The 27,089-nt window shown below is 36.0% G+C and overlaps 2 protein-coding genes and 1 long non-coding RNA gene across 8 annotated transcripts; 1 reads left to right on the top strand and 2 right to left on the bottom strand.

Moving 5' to 3' along the window:
- Positions 1-213: 213 nt before the first annotated feature.
- On the bottom strand, positions 214-1,773 carry MED18 (mediator complex subunit 18). The gene is made up of 7 exons (XM_089837965.1): positions 1,630-1,773; positions 1,143-1,339; positions 932-1,075; positions 740-870; positions 583-669; positions 463-509; positions 214-388 (listed from the first exon to the last, which is right to left on the bottom strand). The coding sequence occupies exons 2-7, from the start codon at positions 1,327-1,329 to the stop codon at positions 340-342; spliced, it is 645 nt and encodes a 214-aa protein (XP_089694091.1). The 5' UTR covers positions 1,330-1,339; positions 1,630-1,773; the 3' UTR covers positions 214-339.
- A 21-nt stretch (positions 1,774-1,794) lies between these two features.
- On the bottom strand, positions 1,795-22,001 carry Liprin-beta (liprin-beta 1). 5 transcript variants are annotated; one of them, XM_089837954.1, is made up of 17 exons: positions 17,465-17,980; positions 15,590-16,693; positions 7,466-7,549; positions 7,274-7,387; positions 7,075-7,206; positions 6,899-7,007; positions 6,762-6,826; positions 6,546-6,692; positions 6,269-6,472; positions 5,785-6,127; positions 4,643-4,784; positions 4,460-4,579; positions 3,820-4,351; positions 3,417-3,743; positions 3,211-3,345; positions 3,072-3,122; positions 1,795-2,763 (listed from the first exon to the last, which is right to left on the bottom strand). In XM_089837954.1, the coding sequence occupies exons 2-17, from the start codon at positions 16,514-16,516 to the stop codon at positions 2,710-2,712; spliced, it is 3,486 nt and encodes a 1,161-aa protein (XP_089694080.1). In that variant the 5' UTR covers positions 16,517-16,693; positions 17,465-17,980; the 3' UTR covers positions 1,795-2,709. The 5 variants fall into 5 exon arrangements, with proteins under 5 accessions (XP_089694080.1, XP_089694082.1, XP_089694084.1 ...); XM_089837956.1 differs by having other exon boundaries at positions 5,842-6,127; positions 17,465-17,979; XM_089837958.1 differs by lacking the exons at positions 15,590-16,693; positions 17,465-17,980 and adding an exon at positions 21,696-22,001.
- LOC149676999 (uncharacterized) lies at positions 19,794-26,481 on the top strand. Of its 2 annotated transcripts, none has more exons than XR_016366555.1 (4): positions 19,794-20,213; positions 20,270-24,238; positions 25,265-26,148; positions 26,219-26,481. It is a non-coding gene; the product is annotated as an uncharacterized LOC149676999 (long non-coding RNA). The 2 variants fall into 2 exon arrangements; XR_016366554.1 differs by having other exon boundaries at positions 19,794-20,734; positions 22,563-24,238.
- The last annotated feature ends 608 nt before the right edge of the window (positions 26,482-27,089 follow it).

Below are 27,089 nucleotides of genomic sequence, written 5' to 3'. Positions count from 1 at the left end.
AGACCACCATCAAATTAAATTTAACCCTTCTTAGACCACCATCAAATTAAAGGTAACCCTTAATACCCCTTCACTTAGTGAAAGGTATCATTGACAAAAACTATATTATAGCATCATAGGTTAAAGATTAAGATTAAACCATACCTATGCACCTTAACATTCATTGGTCTAATCTTAACTTGAAAATGTTGTAAATATGATTTTAGAAACCAATTTCTGTTAAATTGATTTATTTTAATCAATTATATCATAATTCATTTAAAAAATAGATGAAATGTAATTTACAATAAAAGATGTTTGATTTTTAATGAAAATTGTATTTAATAATTTTTTTATTTATTAAACTGCTTGAAGCCTTCGATGATCAATTTTATCCAATTGAACTAATCTGATTTGTTTTAGTCAAGGTTTTTAAGAATTAGGCTAAAAATAGGCCTAATATAGTTAAATTAACAAGGATACGGTTTAAGCTGATCAGAGAAAAGTTTCATTTCATCAGCTAGGGCATCCTTAATTTAAAATAAAATTATTTTAATCCCTTAATGTTAATGTTAACTTCAATCTTCCGATAACTATAATTACCTGCCCTGCAGGAGCAACTACACTAAGTTCCACCAGATAGGATTGTGAAACTGGTTCAATGTTTTCTGGATTTCCCGGTTGTACTAACTATTATAATAAATCCCGTTAAGTTAAATCTAATCTCTTCAAATATGATAGTTAAATAAGATTAACTTGCCCTGAAAACTTTAGCAACTGTCACTTTCATTCTCCCCTTCCTAAACATGAATCCTTTCAAGACAAACTCGTAATCTAACCTAAATCCCATTTCATTTAAGAACGGGACAACATTAGGCGATGTTCCAACATCTAAATTATATTGTACCTTATAAAAATCATTTCTTAAAACCTAAATTTAACATCTTTATACCTATACAACTTCTAACTAACGTTGCACGATTTTTATCCCCAATTTCTGGTTGTCCAACATATCTCAAATGCCATGGCATGCCATGATGTTCAACTCCTAAAGCTTGCCTTACTTTCAAAACTAACGGTGTACCGGTGGTACCACCTGAGTTGACACGTTTACAATATAGTCTAAACCAACAAAGAACCCCAAGAAATTGAAACATTCTTACGTATTTGAAAAGCCATTTCATAATCGTGAAATGTTTCAGGAGGGGTATCCGCGTTGTCGCAAAGTCCTCTTAACCGATGTAAAAGTACTTCGCATGACGTATCCATAATACTGCCTTGTAAAAGATATTCTTGTTGAGGGGCACCAACATTACCCCGACGTACTGACCCCAATCCAATTGAATCCATCTCAAACGCGCTGTAATTTTATTTACCAATATTTAAACTCTTTTAACTACCTAATTTTAATCGCTTTAATTTCAATTTTACAGTACTTATAAAGCTTTAAACTATAAAATCTTATTGCATTACGGAAACTACCAGTCACAGTGCGCCACTTGACCCCTCCCTCCCCCGAATCCCGAGTAACTCATTCCATAATGAAAATCAATGGCCAAGGCTTATCAAGCAAATATGAAACAGGCGGCCCCTGCCCAACTTCCCCTCCATAATCAAGTTTAACAAGCATAATTAACGTTAAATACTTACAATTAAGACAAATTCTTCACAATTAATTGAAATTTAACTGCGGTTTGTTACTAAACGTGACAACTAACTCAACTGTCACTCGCCCGTGACTTACCTAGCAGACGCTTTTTAGCTTAGGAGGAAGCCGGGTCGGGAGTCGGGGTTAGGGTTAGGGTTAAGAAATCGTTTTATCTTTTAGAATATATTATAGTTTATTCACTTAATCGCCTAAAGTATTACAAAATAATGACAGATTAATCCAAATAATTTACTTTAGGCACAATTTTCTTCTTATTTTCAATAAAATAAAGCCAATTTTGTCAGTAGTCGTAAATGAAGATTTCAGAATAACCTTGGACTATAAGCATACCTAGAGAAGAATCTTCCCCCCTTTTATAAGCAGTCTAAGGTTACGTTGAAACCGTGATAAAATTTCGAACAATCATTATTTCAATTTGGCACATTACCATGCATTTTCCAGTTCTGACATTTTTCCCACATGTTTTAAGTGGTTTTACCTTACCAACAATTTATAAATGCACTAATCTTTTACCAAAAACCACCATTCAAACCATTTATTCAAAGAAAAAGATCAGGTAACATAACATTTAAATAAAATAATGTTATGTTACCGACTTTCCCTTTAAACATTAATTTATTTCTATAATAAATAGTGAAGAAAATCATCTATACTAATTATATATAGTCATGATATAGTTGCCTTAATTTATAGTTGCTAAGCATATTTAAAAAATTCTGTATATTACGTATAAAAAAGTAAAAGATTAAAATACTTTGTTGCTGTATGTTTCTTTGTTTTTTCTGTTACACTTACAATGATGTATAAATATTAAATTTGTTTTTTTCTTTAGGGTTTCTTCATTTTTATTTTAAAATTAATTGATGGAAGATATTTGGATTCGTTAATTAATCATTAATTAATTTGCATCTGCTTTTCGGAAGCCCTTTAAGTTTGTCTTAAGTTCATTTGTTTTATAGTTTAAAAAGAAAAACTATAGGTTGATTCATCATTCTTAATTCATCGTTATCGTTATCGTTACAATAATTGGTCCATAAGTTAATTAAATTTTTAATTATTAATTAAACATTCGTAGTTTCCATTGTCGATAGTAATTTTTCATCCTGTAGTTTATTCTGCGAATAATTAATCAATTTTGGTTTAATTAGCCTTATTCCTGATCAGCGCCACCTATCCATAGCGGCGACTTTGAGAACTACTGTAAATGGCAAGCCAATCAGATTTCAGCTAAAATCTGGTGACGTCACTGACGGGAACTCTCGGGGGTCTTACCAAAAATGACGTCACCAGATTTTAGCTGAAATCTGATTGGCTTGCCGTTTACAGTAGTTCTCAAAGTCGCCGCTATGGGTAGGTGGCGCTGATCAGGAATAAGGCTAATTAAAAAGATTTGTCTGAGAAAAATGAATTCAATTGAACATACAGTTAAAGAGCTTATATCTTTGGAAACTGCTCCAATTTCCTCAGCTGCGTTCTAAATTAATGTTTAAATTAATTAAGGTTAAGACTAAATAATATTTAAGCTAAGATTAAGATTAGTAATTAAGAATTAATAAACTAACCTCGTCTTTCTTCTCTCCAACATTAATTTTCAAACTTTTTGGTGATGCAATAGTTAAAGGACACACCAAATCTTCAAAAGCCATTTCTCCCTTACTTTTCTTTCGAAGTAAAGTGAACTGACCCTTATGAACAGCCTAAAACAACCATTAATTAATTAAAAAACTAAATAATTAAGTACTTACATCGTTATAGCGGATTTCAATACCTTAACTTTGGTATTAGGTGTAAGAGGAGGATTTGAGACGCCATCTTGCAACATTTCACAGTCTCTTTTCTCAGCCATTAAAGGTGGACCAACAAGCATTTTAAATTGGGTTGTTAAATGCCTGCGCAAGAGTGTTTTATTCGGTGGAATGTTTAATAAGGCTGCCAAAAGTTCGGCGTTAAATCTCGGTTCGTAAACGATTAAAGCTCCGTGAACTCCACTTCCCCTTAGATTAGGAGCGTATTCGGACAAATCAACTGTTTTTAACCATTCCATCACTCTGTGATTGGTCCATAAAACAACCGCGACTGGGTTGTACTCCTTTTTCTATTAAGCAAAGATTGGTATTCATTCTTAAAGCCTTTTTCAGACGATACAACTTGAGTTGGGACTTAATTATTACCTCATCAGGAAGCGATCTCCGTTTCAGACAATAAGGATCAAACTTATTCTCTCTCAAAACCTGAATTCCCCTTTTGATACTGACATGGTGTAGTAAATTAGTGACTTTCAAAGCGAAAAGATCCTCAACAGTTAAACAATGCAACATTCTTCCATCAACTCGGGCATCGACAAAGCTATCTTTATACTGAGGTAGACCCACATCATCCAACCATCGTACAACCCAATGATGATCCAGTTTCCCAATCATTTTTTCTAACTGCGGGTCCGTTACCATCTCAGGTAAATGTTTATCTTTGGAATTCTTATCCATTTTCATTCCACCACCCGCAGCTTGTAAAGCTAGTTGAAGTTTTTTTCGATGTAATGGGTTTTTAACGCCTAATTCTTTCTCTAAATCGTGAGGAGTGGCTTTCAAGAAATGTTCCCCATTTTTAACCCAACGTTTACAATCGGTAGAATACGCGCTAAGTCCCATTGAATTTAACCATTCTATAATTGTATCAGTGTTCCATTGACTAAAAGGTTTGTCCCTGAAAACGTAGTTGTTTCTCAAATTAAGATTAAGTTAATTAATTAATTATTTAAGTTTAAAAAATTAATTGTATCAAAATAAAAGCAAGATATATATCGTTACTTACAACTTTTCCACCTTATTATCAGTTGACCATCCTAACCTAGGTCCAGCTGTTGATCTTATACCTCCTCTTTTAAATTCACCTTCTTTTAAATCCATTGTATGAGATCCGGAACGTTTCAATCTAAAAACATCAACGATATTTTCGTTTCCAACGCGATTAAAATCGTTTCCCGCGAAAACTTACTTTCCAAAAATCTTTTTAAAGCCTTTATTTTTATCTTTGGGTTCCATTTTAGCCAATGCCGAATCGGGAGGTAAAGTTGAAGATAAAATTTGCGAGGATGAATCGTCATCCGATGGAACTGGTACGATTTCAGTTTCACTAGCTAAATTGAACGATTAATGAGACCGACGGACTAAAATGGGACTCTTGATTGAATGAAATGTTATTAGAAATCCTACCTTAGTTTATAAGTAACAAATTAAAACCCGTAAAAAACAATTAAAGGAAATGTACAAGTAATATAACATTATACCTTAATTAAAGAACGGCCTTTTATAAATGATCTCGTATTACAAAATAATTTGGATTTAATTAGCCTTATTCCTGATCAGCGCCATCTACCCATAGCGGTGACTTTGAGAACTACTGTAAGCGGCAAGCCAATCAGATGTCGCTAAAATCTGGTGACGTCATTTTTGGTAAGACCCGAGAGTGCCAGTCAGTGACGTCACCAGATTTTAGCGACATCTGATTGGCTTGCCGCTTACAGTAGTTCTCAAAGTCGCCGCTATGGGTAGGTGGCGCTGATCAGGAATAAGGCTAATTAGTCTTAAAAATAATCAAGGACTACTGCGCCGCCATATTGCTTTAGTGACGTCCGCTGGCCAGAAGCTCTTGGATTGGTTGAATTCTCACAGATTGAGACCGAGAGGTAGGGCATAGCCCACTCGATCAAGCGCGTAAGGCAAAAACCAATGGTGGATTGCGCAGTAGTCCTTGATTATTTTTAAGACTAATTAAATGCTAATGCTAATTATTTTATAATAAGAGATCGTTTATTTTCCTTCAATATATTCCCTTTAACACTTAGAAAAAGGCCATTCTTTTAAGGTATAAAACGTTATGTAACCAAAACTTCTCCTTTAAAAACATTCTCAACTAAGACAGAAAAACAAAGATTCAAAGAGAGAGAGACATGCAGCATGCAGTTCAAACCTACTATAAGGAAGGTTCAGGGACAGAGAAATTCAATATTTTTCACGCGATAAATCATAAATCCCAAAAATACTGTGCATATAGGGTCTAAGTGAAAGGGGTGAAATACTACGGGCAAAAAACAACCGAAAATGTAAGAAAATAAAAAGGAACATTCGAACCATCACCTAGTTCGGGTGCGCTGCAGCTGCGTTTCCCATTTCGTAATCGAAAAAACAATTTACCAAAGGAAACCCCTGAACTTTTGCTGGCATTAGGGGTACTTTGCCGATGATTACTATTATTTCCAGCAGATGAAACGTTTCCAGTATTCAAAAGATTGTGATAAGATTTCGATGTAGGAGTGACGACGGGTTCGCTGTTTTGGTTGCCACTACTCGGTACAGCGGATGCGCTTGAAAGGGTACTATCTACTCTATGATGTTGCTGCAATTGTTGCTGAATTTGCTGCAAAACTTGAACGCCGTGTTGACGCGGGATGGTACTATAATGGCGTTTAGCCGGGGGCGTCTGAAACATTCAAAATTAATCTATACATGCCAGGGAGCCCAGTCATTTTTTTTTTAGGAATTATAGGATTTTATAGGCATAGGAGCGCTGAGCTCCCTGTAAACATCGTAATTAAGGGTTTAAGTTGTTAAAAAGGTTTACCCTTGTTCCGGTGGGTGTTACATTTTCCGAACTATTAGCTTTAGATATAGATTTGAGAGATGATTGACTTGGACTAGGACTATATCTAGGGTCAGTTCGGTCAGACCAGTGACCACCGCCCGCGCTTGGAGATGAAATGGGAGTTGAAGTTTGATTGGGTAAGCGTGGTACCTGAGGCGGCTTTTCCGCTAAACGATGCTCTGACTATACAAACATAAACAAACCGTTAAGTGTTCGGATATTGGTCAAAGAACATGAAAATAATCAGTTTATTAACCTTGTTACTATCAGCGGAAGGTGAATAAAGCGTATCTCCGTGAACTTCCGGGGAAGAAGGTTCCGAAGCTCTGCGTTCGGAAGGAAGCCAATCGTGGATTCTTTTTTGTCTACTAACCATAAGGGTAAGCTCCTCTATTCGTTTTTCCTTCAACGTATACGTCATATTAATTCCGAATTTCCGTTTAATTATAAGCTAACACCTTAATTAAATTACCTTCTCTTCTTTAGATATGATTAAAGTTTCTAAGGCATTTCTTAGCTTTTCAACTTCATTATGATCTAAATTATTTATTCATAATTTTTTAATTAAGTCGAATAATTATAAAGATAACTAATTAATTAATTAATTACGTGGGTCATTAACAGGCGTTACAGTTCCATTTCTCGCTAATCTAGCTTTCAAAGTCGCGAGTTCCGCGTCTTTTTCTACAATTCTACTTTTAGCAATGATTAATTCGGCCTAAAATTAAATTAAAATTTAATTTAATTATTTACGTTCAATATTTAATCATACCAAATTTAATTACTTCTAATTTCTTGCATTTTTCCAACAAATCCAATTTTTCTCTTTCAACCATAGCTAATTTTCTCTTTGCATCCGTAAGTTGACCTACTAAATCTAATTTACTATTTTCTAAAGAAGACCTGGCTAGCATCTCCTTCAATAACAATATAATTGACATTAATTAAAATACTTAATCACTGAACAAAATTAATAACTCGTACTTGTTGAAGCATTTCTTCGGTTCCATCTAATTGCTCTTTACGATCTTCGAGAGTTGAATCCAACTCTCGAATTCTTTCACTTTGAGCTTCAACTTGTTCAGTTAAAACCGTCACCTTATTTTATTTATTTAATCAAATTAATTTTAATCACCCTCATCTAATTTCGCCCAAAAACTGTGTAATAATATTTACTTGAAGAACCAAATTTTCTTTCTCCGATTGCAACATACGTATTTTATCTTGTAAATCTTCATAATCCCCACCTCCAGCTAATCCCTATTTAATATAAAAGTGGAAAAACAAACCTTAACACGTGCGTCTTTGGCATTTAAATTTGCCGCGCTACGTTATAGGTTAAAGGACATAATACTCGAAAGGGGTGGAACTAAAAAACAAGCTGGAGTGAGTGTTGTTGGTATTAAAACATTTTGAAGGCGGATAATATCATAAGTTCATGAGATATGTTTCATGATAAGTTTGTCACTGGTTACAAACTAGAGCTTGTCATGAAGTGAGTGAGGTAGGTCATAGATTCGAGGTAAAGCGACGCCTGGTGACTAGGCGCTGTCAAAGGCCTAGTACATACTAAATAGGTATAGATGGAACACATGGAAGTCCTGCAAAAAGTAGGACTTCAATTCACGCTTGTCGTTCTCGAACTAACTCTCACTAAGTCTCTAGCATTACGAACTTGTATACGTAGTGTCATACTTATTAATTACATAACATATCTCATAAACTTATGGTAATATTAAAGGTACAGGTGAGGTTCCCGTACGAGTTCAAAGACATTCCATGGAATTTTTTGACTAATTTAACCTAGACAGTCAAAGAAAACACTACACAATGCCAAATTGTGTGGTGCCACAAACAATTTAGAACTGTTCTAAGGTCGAGTTGAGTTGGGATGTTTTCTTAATTCCTATTAACGGTCCTGAGATACGGAGTTGGATAAAAACTGCATTACCGCAAGGTTTTTAACCCTGGTTGGTGACTCATCCCAACAAACCAACCCTAAGGTTTATTTTTAGTGAATTTACTCCTTTCAAAAAATAGAACCCAAGGATCCTGATGCGCTAGGAAAGAAAACTGAAGTGCGACGCGCCAAGCTTATAGATTTATAAACGAGTTGACGCTAGATAATTGCCGTTAAAATATGGTTTTAACAATTTCTTCAACATAAAAAAATTGATAAAACCATTAAGCCTAATCTTAAATCAAAACCACATGTCCCTTGAAAAACAATATAAACGTTTCCCGTTCCAAGGTATCGAAAATGGGTCAATTAAGTTATTTACAAAGTTTAAAAATATATCAAAGCAATAATTTGGCTTTCGAAATTAACTTGATCAAAATATTTCATAACAACTATCCTAGGTTTGGGGAAACAAAGACATGTTTTTGTTAAAGTTATTTTTCAACAAATCTACGCAGATAGCCTCGCCATAAAAGAAAAAACAATCCACGTCATTTAAGGGATTATATGATCTAAACCATCTGTCGTCTATAAGGCTAGAAGACATTTATCGCCAATAAAATCGCAACAAACAATTTTTTCAAACAGACCTTTCTGATATTTGGTGACGATACCAAACTATGATGGTACGTTTCACCACAACACGGTGGTGCCGGTTCTCTATTGGTACAAACCAAAGCCTTATTAGGACTGTTACAATGTCCGGTGATTGCTGGTAACATCAAATCCGATCTGGATGAATAATTCCTATCCAAACACTGAAATGGTCCGTGATGACTATGTCTTTTATTCAAAACTCTGGGTACCAGACACCGATGATGAGGAGCATTACCACTATCACACGTGGTACAAGAACTCAAATAAGGGTTATCCTCGTACCAATACGAAGGTGATGGCGAACAACAATACACTTGAGGCACCGGTACCGTTTGATGACACGGTAAAGACTGATGGTAAAAATTGGGGGCGTCGTAAACCGGTGTCAACTGTTTATTAGACTGTAAATGAATCGGTTGGGGTCGCGGGGTCAAACTAGCCGGCGGTTGACACTGACGATGAGGTGAAAAAGTATCCGTAGCCTTGGCTCTCATAACGGGGGTCACCTGATGACGAAACGACGCCTTCGGTTCGGCCGGTAACCTTCTAACTTCTCTAATATCCCTAACATCCTGTTGATTACTGTCCATCATATCCGTAGTAGGCCGCGACCGATAAGGTACTGGGGCACTCCTAACCCACTGGAAGTCATCAGTGGCCATTCCTTCATTAACTGGTGTTGGCGCGTCATCATCTTCGTCTTCATCATCTTCCTCATCATCCTCGTCATCTTCATCCTCCTTTTTACTGTTGTACAATTCCTCCTGGGAACTGGAACTTCCACTAACGTACCGGCTCATGGTACTGCTGTTACTACCGGTACGATCGTGATGTGGACTATTTCTTAGGCCCGTTTCCATTTTAATTTAAAGGAAATTAAAACGATCCGTTAATTAGCTAGCTAGAGTTTAATTAATCGACGTGTACAAGCGATAGGTTACGAGAAGTCGCGAGATGCTATAACACAACGGATGATGATATACCCTAAATCCGGACTAAAAGAGCTATAGTATAGTCAGTCGGGAGTTTCTTCCCCAAAAGATTTCCTTTCTTTCTTTCTTCCTTCCTTCCTCTGGGGGATATATCTCTTCCCATCAAGTCTCGCTCGTTTCTTGGGGTTTTATGAGATTATACTCTAGGCTGCTCACAAGTCTCTATAGAGCGCCAGCACCCTGGGTGTTGAGAACTTTCTTTGAGAGAGAGAGAGGGGATTTAAGACGATGGTACAGTCTTGTTGAACGGAGATGATTTAATAACAGAAGTTTATATTTTGAAGGGAGAGAGGCGAGAAATGTTCTCCTTCGTTTCTTAACTTTAACCGTGCTACATGGTTGCCAGAAATTTGTGTTAGAGCATCTCTGGACTCGGGTTTGGAACTGAATGATTACTGAATCGAGGAGAATCGTTTCTAAACTTTAACCGTGCTTCATGGTTGCCAGAGCATCTTCTGCAGGTTTTGAACTGAATGACAATTACTGAACCGAACAGAAAACTACCAAGCTTTTCAATCTGTTGTAGATAGCGGTTGAATTGCACACGTCACAAATGACACTGGCAACACTTCTCTGCAAACTATCTATAGGACAACTTAACGCTTAGCAAAGAAAACGAACTTCAACAGCTCAACAAAGGGATTGAACTCAACACCACATCTTTCTATCAGTATAGCTATAGATGAACACCAGACAGACTTACTAACTTCTGCTGAATTTCACGTCATAAATAAAACACCTTGTCCTGCAACATCACTTATAGTTAGACGTACAGAAAAGGACGCATGTTACACTCCTAATCTACTTCCAATTATGATCTTTTGAAGTCACATATTTGAGGGGATAATTTGTTACCCTCCCCGAATTCCCTGCATCTTCCTCGATTATTTTTTGGGGATTTTTTTTTCGTTTCGTTTAGTTTGGTATAGCCTGCATAGGTTAGGGCTAACCTAGGCAAGCAAGCAAGCGAGCAACACACATGTTAGGTTCCTTTTTGCCCGCCTCGAGTTGCCTGTTTCCTCCCATCATTTCTTCCTATCATACAGGGCAGGGGGAACAGGAAAAAGAACAGCGAACGTTTCTCGACAAGGAGGAGAAGGCTATAAATAACTTATTTGCCATCTTTTGGGCTAAAGAAGTGATTCTTATGACGCCAGAGAAACATACATAGACCCCCAAACCATGTCGTGATGAGCGAAGAGCAGGGCGAATAAAAAGTTACGGTTAGGACGTTATGGATAATTTATTTTTTCTTTTACAACTACATCGAGAGTTTTTTGGTTTAGGGTTAAATCTCCAAACGGGTCAGTCACTCTTAGCTCGCGACGCTTAGCTGACAAATCGTGGTGGGACATTTTCTTTTGACTTATTTATAATAAAAATAAACAAAACACAAGGTCTTTGAAGTGGAAATTTATGCTGTAATAGGGTTAGTAGGAACGTTGATTTGGTTTCTTAGAAGGAATGTGAAAGTGTGAATAGCTAAGCCTAAACTTCAATTCAAAGCCAATCCTCTTTGTTATTTATTAATGGGGCATACAATGCGTTAGGTAGGGCCAGGAGTGGGGGGGGCTGTGTCTAGAACTATATTCTGTAGTAGTAGTAGTAGTAGTAGTAGTAGTAGTAGTAGGTAGTAGTAGTAGTGTTACTATTTATTGGAGTAGTGATTGGGCAATAGAGAGCTTTCAGATGGGATAGTTGTACGTCACCGCTGTTCTAGTAGCCATATTGGGTTGGTCTCAGCTTCATTCCTGCTTTAAACCCACCAATATGGCAGCGTAAATTATGTCACGAGACTCAGCTCCTCCTCCAACTGAAAGCTCTCTATATCACGTGAAGATATAGGCCACGCCCCCTACACAACACATTGCACATCCCTTTAAAATAACCCACGCATTACAAAATTGGTTATTCCACTATTGAAGAACGGATTGTTTTTTACAATAACCATATGGTAAAACCACCAACCAACTGTGATTATTATTCAATGATATCAAGATAAATCATAACCCTCTTTGAAAAAAAAAAGAAACTTCCCTCGTAATAATCAAGGATTATAAAGTTTTATACCGATATCAACTTTCTAATGAGGGCAGGGGCATTTTTTTAAACCGCGAAACCTTGTTGAAGAGAGATTAAAGAACTGGACAGACATACTTGATATTTACCATAAACCCACCACCCCATCTAATTAATGGTACGAAAATTAATTATTAAATTCATTGACCATCAAGAGAACCGCGGGGTTTGCAAGTCATTATAGTTAGTCGTAGCGGAGACCCAAAAAAACGTCTGCCGAAAAACTGTCGCCTCAGAGACGGAGGAATGCGCATTTCTTGGCTTTTCAACATCTTGGTTCTCTATGTTTAAATTAAAGTGACTGTAAAGTTAGTACTCAGAGTTTACTAAAAACAGAGCATTCACTGTCCCTTTAATTAAGCCTAAACCAGAACATTTCAGTGGGCCTTTTCCCACAAAAAGGGGGGGTAAATTTTGACACCAAAAACATTTTTGGTTCTCTATGTTTAAAGTGACTGTAAAGTTAGTACTCAGAGCTAAAAACAGAGCATTCACTGTCCCTTTAATTAAGCCTAAACCAGAACATTTCAGTGGCCCTTTTCCCACAAAAAGGGGGGTAAATTTTGACACCAAAAACCTTTTTGGTTCTCTATTGTTTAAAGCGACTGTAAAGTTAGTACTCAGAGCTAAAAACAGAGCATTCACTGTCCCTTTAATTAAGCCTAAACGAGAACATTTCAGTGGCCCTTTTATCACAAAAACGGGGTCCATTTTGACACCAAAATCCTCCCAAGCTTTGCCCTGGCCCTATTATTTCTGTCTCTCAATACTAAATAAAACAACCCATAAAATCGTACGTACATAAACTAAACGGGGTGGTCTTATATGTATGTACAAATTCTAATCGCAAAACAAAATCTACATACATCATATAATTATCATCATAATCCAAACACTATTATTAAAATATATCGAATGTAAGAAAACCTCAAAAACCAGATTAAATTTAACTTTGAATTCACCCTGAGCTGAAAATTACAATTAATTGATTGGGTTGAGTAAAAAAAAAATAAAAGAAAATGGATCAGATATTGAGGTTAATATCATCGGCAATTCATAATCATTTTAAACACTTAAAAAATATTTTTATAATTACCGTATTTTTCATTGGAAAAAAAATAAAATATAAAGAAACCACAACCGTTTTTAATAATCTATAAAATTATTTCGTAATTATTTAATTATTATTAAATAATCATTTATTTCACGCTTTAGAGCGAGAGGTATTATGTCACAAAAAAAAGGTGACTTAACCCGAGTCTAGTGTCACCACCGCAATTACAGGAATACGGTAGCTTTAAAAGGTGATAATAAAATGTCACTTGATACAAACTGTACCTATTATTACAAAATAAAAATGTCCCCGAGAAATAAAAATATAATTTAAAGATCTGGTGGTAGATACGTTAAAGAAACCTTGCGGTTTAAGAAGGTTAAGATTCAATGTTAAATAATAAATACATCTTAAAAATCATTGGAGTTGCAGTTCTTAATCTCATACAGTTTTAAACGATTTTAAAACCGAACGGTGTATGGTTCCCTCATCTCCGTTCTTCACTTACTTACCAAAATTAAAATGAAAGTATTAATTAATATATTGACCGTATCCCTAATTGCAATTATGGTTCAAGCGGAACCAGGGTCCATGATGATTCGAACCCTAAATGGTTTAGTCCGCGGTAAAAAGGTGGAATTTAAAGGTAAAGTCATGGATTCATATTTAGGCATCCCCTACGCCGTACCACCGTTGGGTAAACTGAGGTTCAAACATCCGGTACCCATTGGTACATGGGGTCACGTTATGGAAACGGATAAGTTACCTAATTCGTGCGTTCAGAGAGAGTTAGCGATATTACGGTTCAACGAGGAAGCTAATCGCTTGTTACCATCGACTAATTTAACCGAGGATTGTTTATATTTGAACGTATTTGTACCGAGAAATGCGAAACCCAAAAGTGAAGTGATGATATTTATACACGGTGGGGCTTTTAGTACCGGTTCAACATCGGCACCGTTTTACGACCCGCAAGTCTTCGCCATAGTGGAGAATTTAATCGTGGTTGATATGAATTACAGGTAAGTTACAATTTTAATACACGTCAAGGCAAGGGTTACCAAACTATATCCATGGAGTCATTTAGGTTAGCTTCACTGGGTTTCCTGTACCTGGACCACCCTGATTTCGAACCCAACCGTGGTTTAATGGACCAATTACTGGCCATGAAATGGGTACAGGACAATATCTTCGCCTTTGGTGGTGACCCTAAGAAAATAACATTGATGGGACTTAGCGCCGGTGGAATGAGTGTCACATTACACATGCTTTCCCCGTTATCGAGAAATATTTTCAACAGAGCCATCTTGGAAAGTGGAACGGCTTTAAGCGATTGGACCATACTTAGCCACGAGGACGCTCTTAAGCAAACCTACAGGGTAATTACATTAGAGTAGACATTGAAGCCTTGGACGACCCACTAACACCACCTTAATTACTACAGTTGGCTCGCAACATGAACTGCGCAAATTACGACGACCGTGACTCGATTGCTACTTGTTTTCAAAACGCGGACGCTGAGTTCATGGTCGACAAAGAACCGATTGAAAAATATTACTACTTCGTCTTCAAGCCAATCGTAGACGGTAAAATCGTACCGGAGTATCCGATTCAGGCCTACAAGAATCGCAGGAAAATGCCTAAAATTGATCTACTTCTTGGTACAACGCACGATGAAGGTAGTATCTTCCTTAGCGCCTTCTTACCCAGAGTCTTCATACCTTTCACGGACAAAATTTACGCGAAACATTCGCATTTAATGCAAGTTATCGATAAGTTCTTTGAATACGAGCCTGATTTAGTCAGGACGGTCATGTTAAAACATTTCACTTCTTTTGACATGATGGAAACCTCTCAGGGTAAGTAACACACATCCACAAAACCACCCACCTATTTTTACTTTAACAACAATGAACTAATACACGAAAGGTATCGTAAAAATGGGTGAACGAATGATGAGAGAATACTTAATGGATTGCCCAACAAACAACATGGAAAAATGGTACGCTGGCCTGGGTTCCCGAGTCTATTCGTACATTTTCAACTACAGGACATCCGTTTCTTTGTATGCCCGCTGGTTAGGCGTAGTTCATGGTGAAACTACGCGTTATAGTTTAGGGGATGTCTGTCGGGAACCTTACAGACCTAGGAAAGACACTGACTTCAGTAAAAGACTCATGAGATACTACGGTAACTTTGTCCGAACTGGGTAAGTACTAAGTCGCAAATGGCACAATGATAATTTGAGGTAAGTACTTATAAACTAAACTCGCGGGTATTACTATAGCGACCCAAATATTGGGGAAGGTACCTCGGACCCCAAATGGATCTACTGGCCACGATTTACACCGGAAAACAGAACCAGTTTTGTATTGGCACCAGGTATAAATGAACTCAGGGTCAGAACCCCGGATGAAAAGGCTTGTAATTTTTGGGACGAAACAATTTACGAGTTACGTGAAGCTGCGGCTAACGTTAGCTAAAATATTTATTACTAATTTAATATTTAAGTCAATTAATTTAAATAGAATCTCAGGGTAACTTTATGTATTTATAAACTCAATAAATAAATAAATTTAAATTATTAAACACGTTCTTTAACCGATTAATAAACTCACCCCATAAAACCTGGGTCCCGGATGAGGGCTCCAACAAGGCCACTGTGGTAAGTGATGTTGAGGAATGGGTGACCTTACAAGATGATGGCAAACAGGCGGTGTATAACAACACGAATGTGGGTTAGGAGAATGATGGGGATGAGGTACTGGACTCCTACTAACTGACCGCGCACCGTTATTGGTCGCACCGTTAACCATTAAACCATTCGATGACCTCGACTTGGGTCTTCCTGGCCCTAACTCGGAAGTACTTCCACCATGAGTATAGGGTCGAGTAGGACTAGCCCTTGGTGTGGAAGTTCGACTCAACACGGGTGTATTCGACCTACTATCGTGATGGTAAATAGGCGGTTTACCACCGGTTTTCCCTGCACCATTTTCACGATGGTTAATCTTTTTGATGGGCGAACTGAACGCACCTTGAACGCCATCAAAACTGACATTATTGTCGGATGAATGGTTTACAGCGGCTGCAACTAAGGCGGGACTTCGCAAACCATTATCAGTCGTGTACCGACGTTTATTCCGGTTTGTACAAGTACCTCCACCACCAATTCGTTCACCATAAGGCGGGCTAGATTCACCACCGGTACTTTCTTCAAGTTCCGATTCTTCAAGTTCATCATCGAAGTCACGTGACTGGTATGCGACGTTCTGGTTGGAATTAATCTTACTTCCGGTTGAGTTTGACATTTCGTGGTTTAAGTCGTTTCGTTCGTATATTAAACGTTTAATCGGTACAGAAACATCTCGACATTCCCCTGTTCCTACCGCGTCTCCTCTGTTTTCTGCTGTAGTTCTAGGCCTTGCCGGAGGTCTGGGATTTGGTTTAATGAGTATTGGTACGATGTTGACGTTGGACGGGTTCCTTCTCGGCGGGATTGGGGGTAGTCGAATGATTCCATTCGCTGGCGACGTCGTTTTCATAACTTTTTCTCGTTTTCTCTTCTCTAGTACTATAGTATTTTTGTTCTTTTTAGACCTTCGCTTCCTTTTACAGAGCAGAGCTTTTGGTTAAAACCACGTTTTATTTTTCCCAAAGCGTTTCAGCAGGGGTGAAAAACGGGACTATTTTTGCACGGGCGGGCGTTTATCGGGCGTATCCTTACGATAAAAGGGACGGTGAAACAAAAAGTATTTTGAAACGAATCATTACCTACACCCTCGGTAGTGTAATCTTGGAAAATGGGCCTCGAAACTAAAAACAGAATGTGGCGCGGTAGATTTTAGATAAACTTAGTACTTATTGTAACGACTCACGAGATTATTCTGAGCCTGGAGGATGTGATAATTTGAAAATAGCCCTGTCAAAGAATAACTTGACTTTCCTAAAAACGTGTTTATGCTAACTGTCACTATACATTGCTAAACCTTGTTTCAACTTTCAAGCAGTCAAAATATCACGAGTAAATATTGCTAAGCCTTGTTGGCTTCAAGCTGTCAAAACCTTAGTGAATATTGCTAAGCCATGTTTCAAGTTAGTAAACCGTTAGGTAAACAATGCTAAGCCTTGTTTCAAGCTGTCAAAACATAAGTAAACAATGCTAAGCCTTCTTTCAAGCTGTCAAAACCTTCATGAATATTGCTAAGCCTTGTTTCAAGCTGTCAAAACCTTCGTGAATATTGCTAAGCCATGTTTCAAGCTGGTAAATCGTTAAAAGTAAACATTACTAAGCATTGTTTCAAGCTATCAAATATTAAAAGTAAACATTGCTAAGCCTTGTTTCTAGCTGTTACTAAGCAACTATCAGAGGCGCAAAAGCTCACCCACTTGAAGTTTTTATAACTAAACCAATCAGAAATTGGTGTGGGTATAAATTCAAGGCTAAATAAATGTACCCCCGCAATTAAAAAAACAAAGAAAAATCTAATTACTTTACGTTTCACCTTCCCTTTCAGTTAGTCAACCTTAAATGGGTTTTCACGGCGACGCTTTGCTTTTTGCGGTTTGATTTCTCAAAAAACAAAATAAAAGGCAACAGTTACAACTTTCGGAGTTGTCGTCAAGTCTTTCACACACGGATCGTTACTGGTAATGACATTGTTTCTATGGTTTTCTATCAAGATACTTTAACTGAAATGAGCCGTTGCAAAACAATTCTTCCAAATCGGTTATTATCACGCTATAGACGAACGAACCCAAACACAACAAAGTAACTTCTATTAAAACTATAGGCTATCAAATTTCAATGGGAAAAATTGATATTCAACGTATCTATGATGATTTTATAAACAAATCTGAATGTGTACACGATCTAATCCAAACTGTTCTATCTCTGAACTGACGATTTTCTATTCTAGTTTAGACTAAGGAATGTAATAAATAGACCGAACTAATTTATTAATTTAAATGGTCCTCTCTAAGAGACTAAGATCCTTCCACCAATGGTAAGGACGGAATATATCTGATGTTTAGAGAGGAGAAAAAGAGAGAGGAGAGAGATCACGCGTGGGCGTTTTATATATAAAACAATAAAATGGATTAAACATGTCGTTTCGGAACATTAACCGCTGCTGGAAGTCATAAACAAGTAGTAGCTAGAGTGGTTTTTTGAGAAGCCATAGGACTCGCTAATCAGACAACGGGACGTCGAAACTCTGTTATATTTAAACATTTGAGGAAATACGCTACACTTCAAGGTGCGTTTATCCATCAAATATAATAATTACTCGGGCCTACATTTATAAAAAAAAATTAATTTTAATTAATCATAATCGGACATCCATAAACACCGCATTCGTAAATATTCCGAATTTAAAATTTCACAAAATACTTTTAATTCCTAAGCTAATCTTTCAAATTTGAATTCCTTAAACGATGGAGAAAAGAAGTAAGATGGAGCGGTATTGATGATGAGGGGCGTGATTTGCGGCGCAGTAACTCTCCCAGTGTACCTCGCGCACCATCCCTAACCTTCGGTAACCGTTTGTTAAGTGCTGCCGCCTAGCGCCATTGTATTTGTTTTGTATGAGAACTAGGTTCTGTTTTTAAGACACAGGGGGGGGGGTACGTTTCCGTACCCTACGACAGGGTGGGAAATAAGGATTTTTTTTAAACTGGACATTGGGCCAGCGACCCCCCGGTCTGCAATAAATAAACTGGTCCATGACCAGGGCACGTCGTCTGCTAAACTAAAGAAGGGGATAATTAAAATAGTTAAGATAATGTCTGTACTCTGGCTACCCTTTAATTTTATTAGTGGTCAAGTGGACCACTGACCCCCCTCTGATTTAATTTTTAAACTGGTCCAGGCAATTTTTAAACTGGTCATTTGCCCTGTGCCACCTCCTTATTTCCCACGCTGCCCTACGACCCTACCGAAACGCTAAGCATGCTGGGAGATGGAGGCACAGACTACAACGTTATAGGTATCGAAGTTACCTCTCCATCAATCTCTCCTTCAAGCTGTATGTCCCGAGATTCTGCCGAAAGAGCTTTTAAAAGGCCAGTAAACCCGTTGGTTGAAAGGGGCTCGAGTCAAAAATTTGGTGAAGTCTTCTTTAAGACGCTTAAATATTTATTTTAAATTTTCAATGACTTTGCATTACCCAGTTTTGTGTTGGTAGGCGAATGTCTAAATAAAGAAAATAAATCTAGCTGACGTAATATTTACCAAAAAAAAAAAAATACCCCATTGGTACACACAAGAGTCACACACGGTTATAGAGGCCAAAAATGGGGGGCGCCAAGCTTGTGGTTCATTCTTTTTTAAATACAACTTCATCTTCATTATTTAGCTTTAACAAAAATTCGAGTTGGTGAAAGAGGGGTGAGAGGCTCGTCAAAAATTTGACATTTAGGCTTTAGTGGGGAGCAAAAATTTTTTTATAGCTTCTTGGGTTGCGCTTGGCTGCGAGGTTTAGACAATGAAATTTGATGAAGGGGTCCTCACTAGCTCAGCTCCGAGGGGAACAACAAAGAATACTGGTCCTCCTCTATTTAAATTCATAGACCATGGGTTCGCGGAGGGTAAGTACCATACCAAGGAGGGTGGAATTTAATGGATAATTTATTAGCGAAATTTAAATTTAAAGTGAGAGTGACACGTCACGATTTGTTTGGTTCGACAAAAACGCTTCAGGGTATGGTGTTGGAGTTACGAGTTTAACAAGAACTCTTTGACTTATATTTCCCTAAATCAGGGTGGGAAATAAGGATTTTTTTTGAACTGGACATTTGACCAGCGACCCTCCCCCAGGCCTGGAATAAATAAACTGGCCCATGACCATTGACCAGGGTACGTCGTGTGCTAAATTAAAGAAGTGGATAATTAAATAAATTGGAGTTAATGTCTGGAATCTGGTTACCCTTGAATTTTCTTAGTGGTCCCGTGGACCACTGACCCCCCCTCGCATTTAATTTTTAAACAGGTCCAGGCAATTTTTAAACTGGTCATTTACCCAGGGCCGCTGTCCTAAGTCCCAAACTTTAGGATCTCAGAACATTATCGAACTTTTAAACGTTTTAAATACAATATAGCTAAGTACATCATTGTAACAGCCAAATGTACATAACAGTACATCTGTCAATGCAGAATTTTCTCATTAATCACTAACGGATACGTCACACGCAATTTTATATAAAACATTAAGAGCAACTCCAGTCCCAGTGTCGCCGAAAGAGGTGGGATATCGTTTTATATTAACTTCATATAAGGAAAGGTTTTTGTTTCCCCATAGGAGAGACATCAAGAGAGCCCTCCTGTTCAACTCCAGCCAGAGGCGACTTAAAAAATGTTCAACTCTTATATACCATACCACACTCCAGCTTTTTAAACGTTTTTAAACAGGGTTCTGGTAGAGGTAATTAAGTATTACCATGGATACTACTAATTATATAATTAATGCCTTGAAAACTTCTTAAGTTTTTCTTTTAAATATATATATGTATATAAAATGTCGACAAGGTTTATAACAGGGGTGCCTACATGTATAGTAGTGGTTCCTTCCTACGCCTGTTTTTAAGAGAAAGCTAGTGCTAGTTCCAACCCACACTCGAAATTTAGAAGCCAAGTTTGGCAGTCTAGTTTTTGCCATCTTGAAGAAATGGGGAAAAAGGATACATTGGCAATAGTCGAGAATCTCTCGGAGCCAAAAGTACTTGGCTCCCTAAGGGACTGGTGTTGATGTATTGGATCAAAACGGGTAAGGGCTTTTGTTTGTTTATTTGGTTTTGTTATATACTGCACTGTGTTTCAATATCTTTAGGATTTAAACAGAGATTTTATTTTAATTCAACTACAATTTAGGGGATTTAATTTTAATTCTACTAGAATTTAGGGGATTTAAATTTAATTCTATTAGAATTTAGAGGGATTTAAATTTAATTCTACTAGAATTTAGGGGGATTTAAATTTAATTCTACTAGAATTTATAGGGATTTAAATTTAATTCTACTAGAATTTATAGGGATTTAAATTTAATTCTACTAGAATTTATAGGGATTTAAATTTAATTCTACTAGAATTTATAGGGATTTAAATTTAATTCTACTAGAATTTATAGGGATTTAAATTTAATTCTACTAGAATTTAGGGGGACTTAATTTTAATTCTACTAGAATTTATAGGGATTTAAATTTAATTCTACTAGAATTTATAGGGATTTAAATTTAATTCTACTAGAATTTAGGGGGACTTAATTTTAATTCTACTATAATTTAGGGGACTTAATTTTAATTCTACTATAATTTAGGGGACTTAATTTTAATTCTACTGTAATTTAGGGGACTTAATTTTAATTCTACTATAATTTAGGGGACTTGATTTTAATTCAACTAGAATTTAGGGGATTTCATTTTAATTCATCTAGATATTAGAGGATTTCATTTTAATTCAACTACAATTTAGGGGATTTAATTTTAATTCATCTAGAATTTAGGGGATTTAATTTTAATTCCACTAGAAGTTAGGTGATTAAATATTAACCTTCATAATTTCAAAGAGAGTTTGTCAAAAGAGATACAATTATATCTCTTGTAATTTAGACAAAACTGAATTCCAACTTAGTTATCAACATTTAAGTTATCAAAAGTGTTTAAAACCCTCTTACCCCAATATAAATTAAAAGAAAACCACCACCAATTAAAATAAATGAATCAACTCACAGGTTCGTTGTTTGAAATAGGGTGAAGTTCTGGAAGACACGTTTCTAACCACCTCTTGACAAACAATCCAGTTTCAGAATCAATTTCCTCCATTTGAGACACGTTATCGTTAGCGTCATTAGTTTGATTCTCAATTAAACTCTTAAGTCGCGATAAAAGTTCCCCGACACTTAATTCACTTTGTTGCTGAACTTGAGGCGCGTGATTATCATTCACACCATTTGGAAGATTAATTTTGCACCCACTTCCAGCTATGAGACCATCCATTTGCTGTAAAGCGGCTGCCAGAACGTCACTAGCTTCCATTTGTCCTAAAAAAACCAAATAATTCCCCTTAAAAACCTGTTTTAAAACAAATATTTTTGACCCTAAAGACAGGTAGTAGGTGGATAAGGGTATTGTATACCTTTCCCAGCATGCCAACACCCATTTTTCCAAAAGCAAAGGGGGAATTCCTATCCTTAATTATAAACCACTTAAATTTAATATATTTAAAAATCTTAAGGGCCTAACTGAAACGATATTTTGTAATTAAAGAGGCCAAGTTAAGTGGTACATCCCTAAGGGAACGCCTAGGGGTCAGGGGGTCCCGTTTTCAAGGGATGCAAAAAAACATGCACTAAGCACTATGAATATTAAATAGCCAAGGCTTAAGATCCATCAAATGATTTTATGTTTTCAAGATTTGGCTTAGACTTAATGGCAGCTTAAGGTGATATTTAACTAAATTAAGATATAATAGTTAATTATTAATGTAATCTAATACATTACCTTAAACAAAACGTTAAAAAAGTTAAAATTAAAACTTAAAATAAAATTTGCTTAGAAAAATAATGTTCTCGAATCCACCATCTTTTTTTCTTGGAGAATGACGTTTGACTGACAGGAAACGTATTAGCCATCTAACGGGAATCAATGCGAGCTGGATTATGGGCGGGAAGTTCAAAGGAACCCAAAATTAACATTAAGTTCTATGGGATGAGGTAGGGATTTTGACCAGATACTTTGTCCTATTGATCCAAATGACCTGAAATTTTAGTGAAACGTGTGTTTTGACGTGTTCTATTATACTAAAAACGATTCAACCTTCTAGAGTGAATAGCCTTTTTATATATAAAAATTATTTTCCATAGTCAAAATGATGGCTTTAGTTCTAATACTGTATATATCGTCGGATCTATTGGTCCAAATGTCCTGAAATTTTAATGGGAGGTGTGTTACAATTTATTCTATTATACTAAAAAGGATTCAAGCTTTTAGAATGAATATTTTTTTTAATAAAAATTTATTTCCAATATCAAAATTGTAAATACAGTATTTAATCCACAATATCGTTGGATTAATTAATGTCCTGAAATTTGAATGAGAGGTGTGATACAATATATTCTATTCTATTAAAAAGGATTCAAGCTTTTAGAGTCGATAGATTTTTTAATAGAAATTAATTTCCAATGTCAAAATCGTAAATTCAGTACTTAGCAACCGTTTTCCAAGATAAAAAAAACCCAAAACCCCAACCCCATTCTCCTTGTCCAAAACATGCCTTTTAGAGAGTATTAAATTATACAAGATGGCCCATAACTAAGCCACATCCTTTACGTACTCTCACTATCCACACTACAATAAACATATTCTGGTGAAATATCTCTTAAAGGGAGGGTGAAGTGGAAAATGAAGTGGCAGATTCTTCTTCTAATTATAAGGCCAGTCGGTATTGTCAAACCTTTCGGAAATACCTCCGAATGATTTTAAAATTTCAATTAGGTTCAGATCTTAAGGATTATTTGAAATAAGTACCTCCGAGTCTCCGACCAATCGCGTAACGCCCTGCCTTTTTATTAACAAAATTTTCGGAACTTTTATTTGATTTAAATAAACTGTAGTTCATTTTCCACGTAAAACTGGATCCCCTGTAAAACTAAAAGTGCTAAGTTTAAGTTTCATAGGGATTAGTTTTTGATTATTATGATTTCAGGTTTCAATTTATAAGACAAACATATGTTTATAGGGTGGTTTTCCCGCTGTAGGAATCCATTAACTCCGGTACCACTGTGAATAGTGTTTTGGGCTGTTTAGAAGACATTAATAAATTATAATTAACTAAATTATTAATTACAATAGGAAATAGAAACAGTGAAAATTGAGACGCACGCTCCCGCTATATTTTGAAATCTGCTCAATTTCCGTTTTGAGCAACTCTGCAGCGCCATCTAGCGGTCCATGTTTGGAAGCAATAAGGCTATTCAATCTGGGTTCTTTTGTCGTTTGCTGGGGAACATGCTGCTTCGTTTTTCTGTGCGATTTTAACTGGTAAATATTTTGATTATATTTATGTTTTAAGGGTTAATTTAGATTAAATACCTAAGTTTTATTGCAACCGAGAAGAAATTAAGCGTTTCAAGTGGAAAATTTATGGTTTACGGTGCAAAAAATAGGGTTTTTAGTTATCGCTAAGCCTTGGCAAATCTTTTGTCTTTCGGGGCGTTGCCCAGTTCCGGCGTGATTCAGCCATTTTCAGTTCTGGGCTAAAGAGATCTTTGCTGGTAAATATTTTGATTATATTTATATTTTAAGGCTTAATTTAGATTAAATACCAAAGTTTTATTGCAACCGAATGGAAATTAAGCGTTGCAAGTGGAAAATTTAACTGTGCAGAACTAGGTTTGTTAATTACGACTGTCTTTTTGAAGAAAACTTGAGCCTTGATTGGTTTTATATATTGGTTGGCACTTTTTTGCCAAAATTAATGGCCTATATTGCCTTTAACCGAAGCAAGTAGAAAACCTTTAACGGCAGGCCGAAATGAGGTTTTTAAGTGCTCGTATAAACGGTGGTTCTCTAAAATGTTTTCAATTAACAAATCTATTGCTGTAAATATGGTTGTCGGGCCCATTAGTTTTCACGTTAACAGCACTATTTGCAGAGCTGATACTAAGTAGATTGATGATGGTTTAAATGGAAATATAGCAACATCACCCAAGAAGTTTGACCTGGCCCTTTTTAAGAGCTTAATTTGGTCCCATTTAGTCCCTTTTTGCTTACTATTTTAGTATATTTATATAAATTAGTCACTTATTCAACTAAAATTGAGCGTATGAATGGGTATCAGCACTGTATGAGTTTGGGGATTTGTGGTTTAGATTCAAGTGGTTAATTTTTAGCAGGTCCTGAGTATCAGCACTGTATAAGTTTGGGGATTTGTGGTTTAGATTCAAGTGGTTAATTTTTAGCAGGTCCTAAGGATTTTTAGCTTTTATGGTAAATTGGCACAAGTATTCACGATCAACATTTATGTCATACTTAATCTAAATATTTGAAATTAATCTTATTAAATGTTTGAATCGTCTTTATTCCTGGTTTTACTATTCGATCTTTTTAGTCGGTTTAAAAGTAATTCAAAATGATTATTTATCCCCTAAATTGTTGAATATTTCAAGATTGACCCTAAATCTAGTTACGTTAAATGATTTATTTGAAAGTAAACTGAATGTTATTCTAAATACTTGTGCCATTTAAGATGATAATAATTTTAAATTGTATTTGATTGTTTGAATTTTATTTTATTTTAGCTATGTTATCATCCGTTTCCAAAGGAGCAATTTCTGTTGGATTCTAGAATGAATACCTTACTATTTGGCAATGGCATGCAATATAAATCAGGTCTACACTTTGGTTATATCCGTTGAGACTCAATTTCACTATGAAAGCAATTTAGATAGCTTGTTAAACATTATAGGCATTTAGCGCATAGCAATAATTAAATCTTATTAATAATAATTGTGGAAGTATTAGGTCAATAACCCCAGGTCAACTCCATTCTAAATTCAGGTCTAGGCTTCGATTTTATCCGTTGAAAGGGAATCTCATTATGAAAGCTATTTAGACAGCTTGTTAAACAGTTTAGGCACTTAGTGCGTAGCAATAATTAAATCTTATTATACAATTATTAGAGTATTTAGATTATTATTTATTATTATATTTATTCTTAGAAGGAAAGCGGCTTGTGTCCTTTTCTTTTTAGGGATTTTTTTGCGCCAGGACATGAATAAAATCTTAATTATGAAATAGGTGTACACTGGTCCTAGCCCTCCCTTTTAAGAATAATGAACGCGTAATCAGGATTTCAAGGGTGAGATTCCCTTTGCGGTATTAAGGTATCTAGTTTGTGGTTTTAGTTATATTTTTAGAGGAAAAGCGTTTGGCAACTCGTTGAGGGAGTTTTGTAGGATCTAAATAAATTCCTGATTTAGGTTTAAGGTAGAAGGTTGCTTATACGCTTTGTCCTTTAAAAGTAAACACGATTTTAAGTGGGTTTAAGGCGAGGCTTAGCTTTTTATGGTATTCTTTCACTATTAATGTTACGAGTGTGCCACTGCCAAATAGTCATTTGTCTTATGCCGGAACCTTTTGCGTCGCATCATGCGAGAATACTGGAATGGATTTTCGTATTAAGGTAATTAATTTTATTCGTTTTATTCGTTTGCCATTTTTTCCAAATATTAATTCGAATTTTTCTTGTGCAGGAAGAAGTGGACGTCTGCAAGTGGACTTTCATTGGAAATCCCATGCTAAGGACGAAGTTTCCTGGTTTTGGGGGCTCCACAGCGGGCCTTAGTTTAAATTTAATGATTCCCGAGTTGAACAGGGACTTGTTAAATTTAAATTAGGCCCGCAGGCCTGACGTTAGGCCTGGTAACTTGTGGTCAATAGAAAGTTTCGATACTAGACTCGGTTCAAAAAAATCAATCGATTTACTTATAACGTTTTTTTTGACCTTTTTTATGCTTTTTTTATTGTTTTTTTAATAATTTATATATTTTTTAATAAATTTTTCATAAAAATTTTATTTTTTTTATAAAAAAAAAATTTTTAATGTATTTTTCACTTGTTTTTAAGTAAAAAGCTTAAAAAAAGGGGTCAAAAAACCTCCCTAAGTGTTGACTTTAAAAAATTGAAACCAAGTCTAGTATCTAAATAAATTCAAGAAAAGAAAGAACGAGGTTTAAGGCAAAATTTATTCAATAAAAAACAAAAAAACCAAGTGTTTACAAAAATTTCCGAACAAAAAAATTATTAAAGGGTTTGGTAAATTAAAGTTTGAGCGCAAAAAAAAAGTTGTTACAAAAAAATTTGCAAGCAAAAAATTAAAATAAGTTGTTACATGTAAAATTTGCAAGTAAAATGATGTATTTTGTGTCTTCTAGCTTCAATGATTTTCTCCGTATCTTCGAGCCAGTGTTGAGTGAGATAGAAAGTCCGGAAGAAGACATCGTGTAACGGAATCCAACAAAGCTTGTCATCAGGAATGATACATAGCAAGTCCAGAACAGCGGAAGTCATCGTCAATCCAACAAAGGGTGTCATCAGGAATGATAAGTCATCGGGAAAGATACG

Source organism: Phalangium opilio, unplaced genomic scaffold, assembly GCF_054372755.1.
Source record: "Phalangium opilio isolate 3A_F unplaced genomic scaffold, DU_Popi_V2 ptg000045l_1, whole genome shotgun sequence".
NCBI classification, from domain to species: Eukaryota; Metazoa; Arthropoda; class Arachnida; order Opiliones; family Phalangiidae; genus Phalangium; species Phalangium opilio.
Note: the sequence above shows the minus strand (reverse complement) of the source record. Positions and strands in the feature narration are given on the sequence as shown.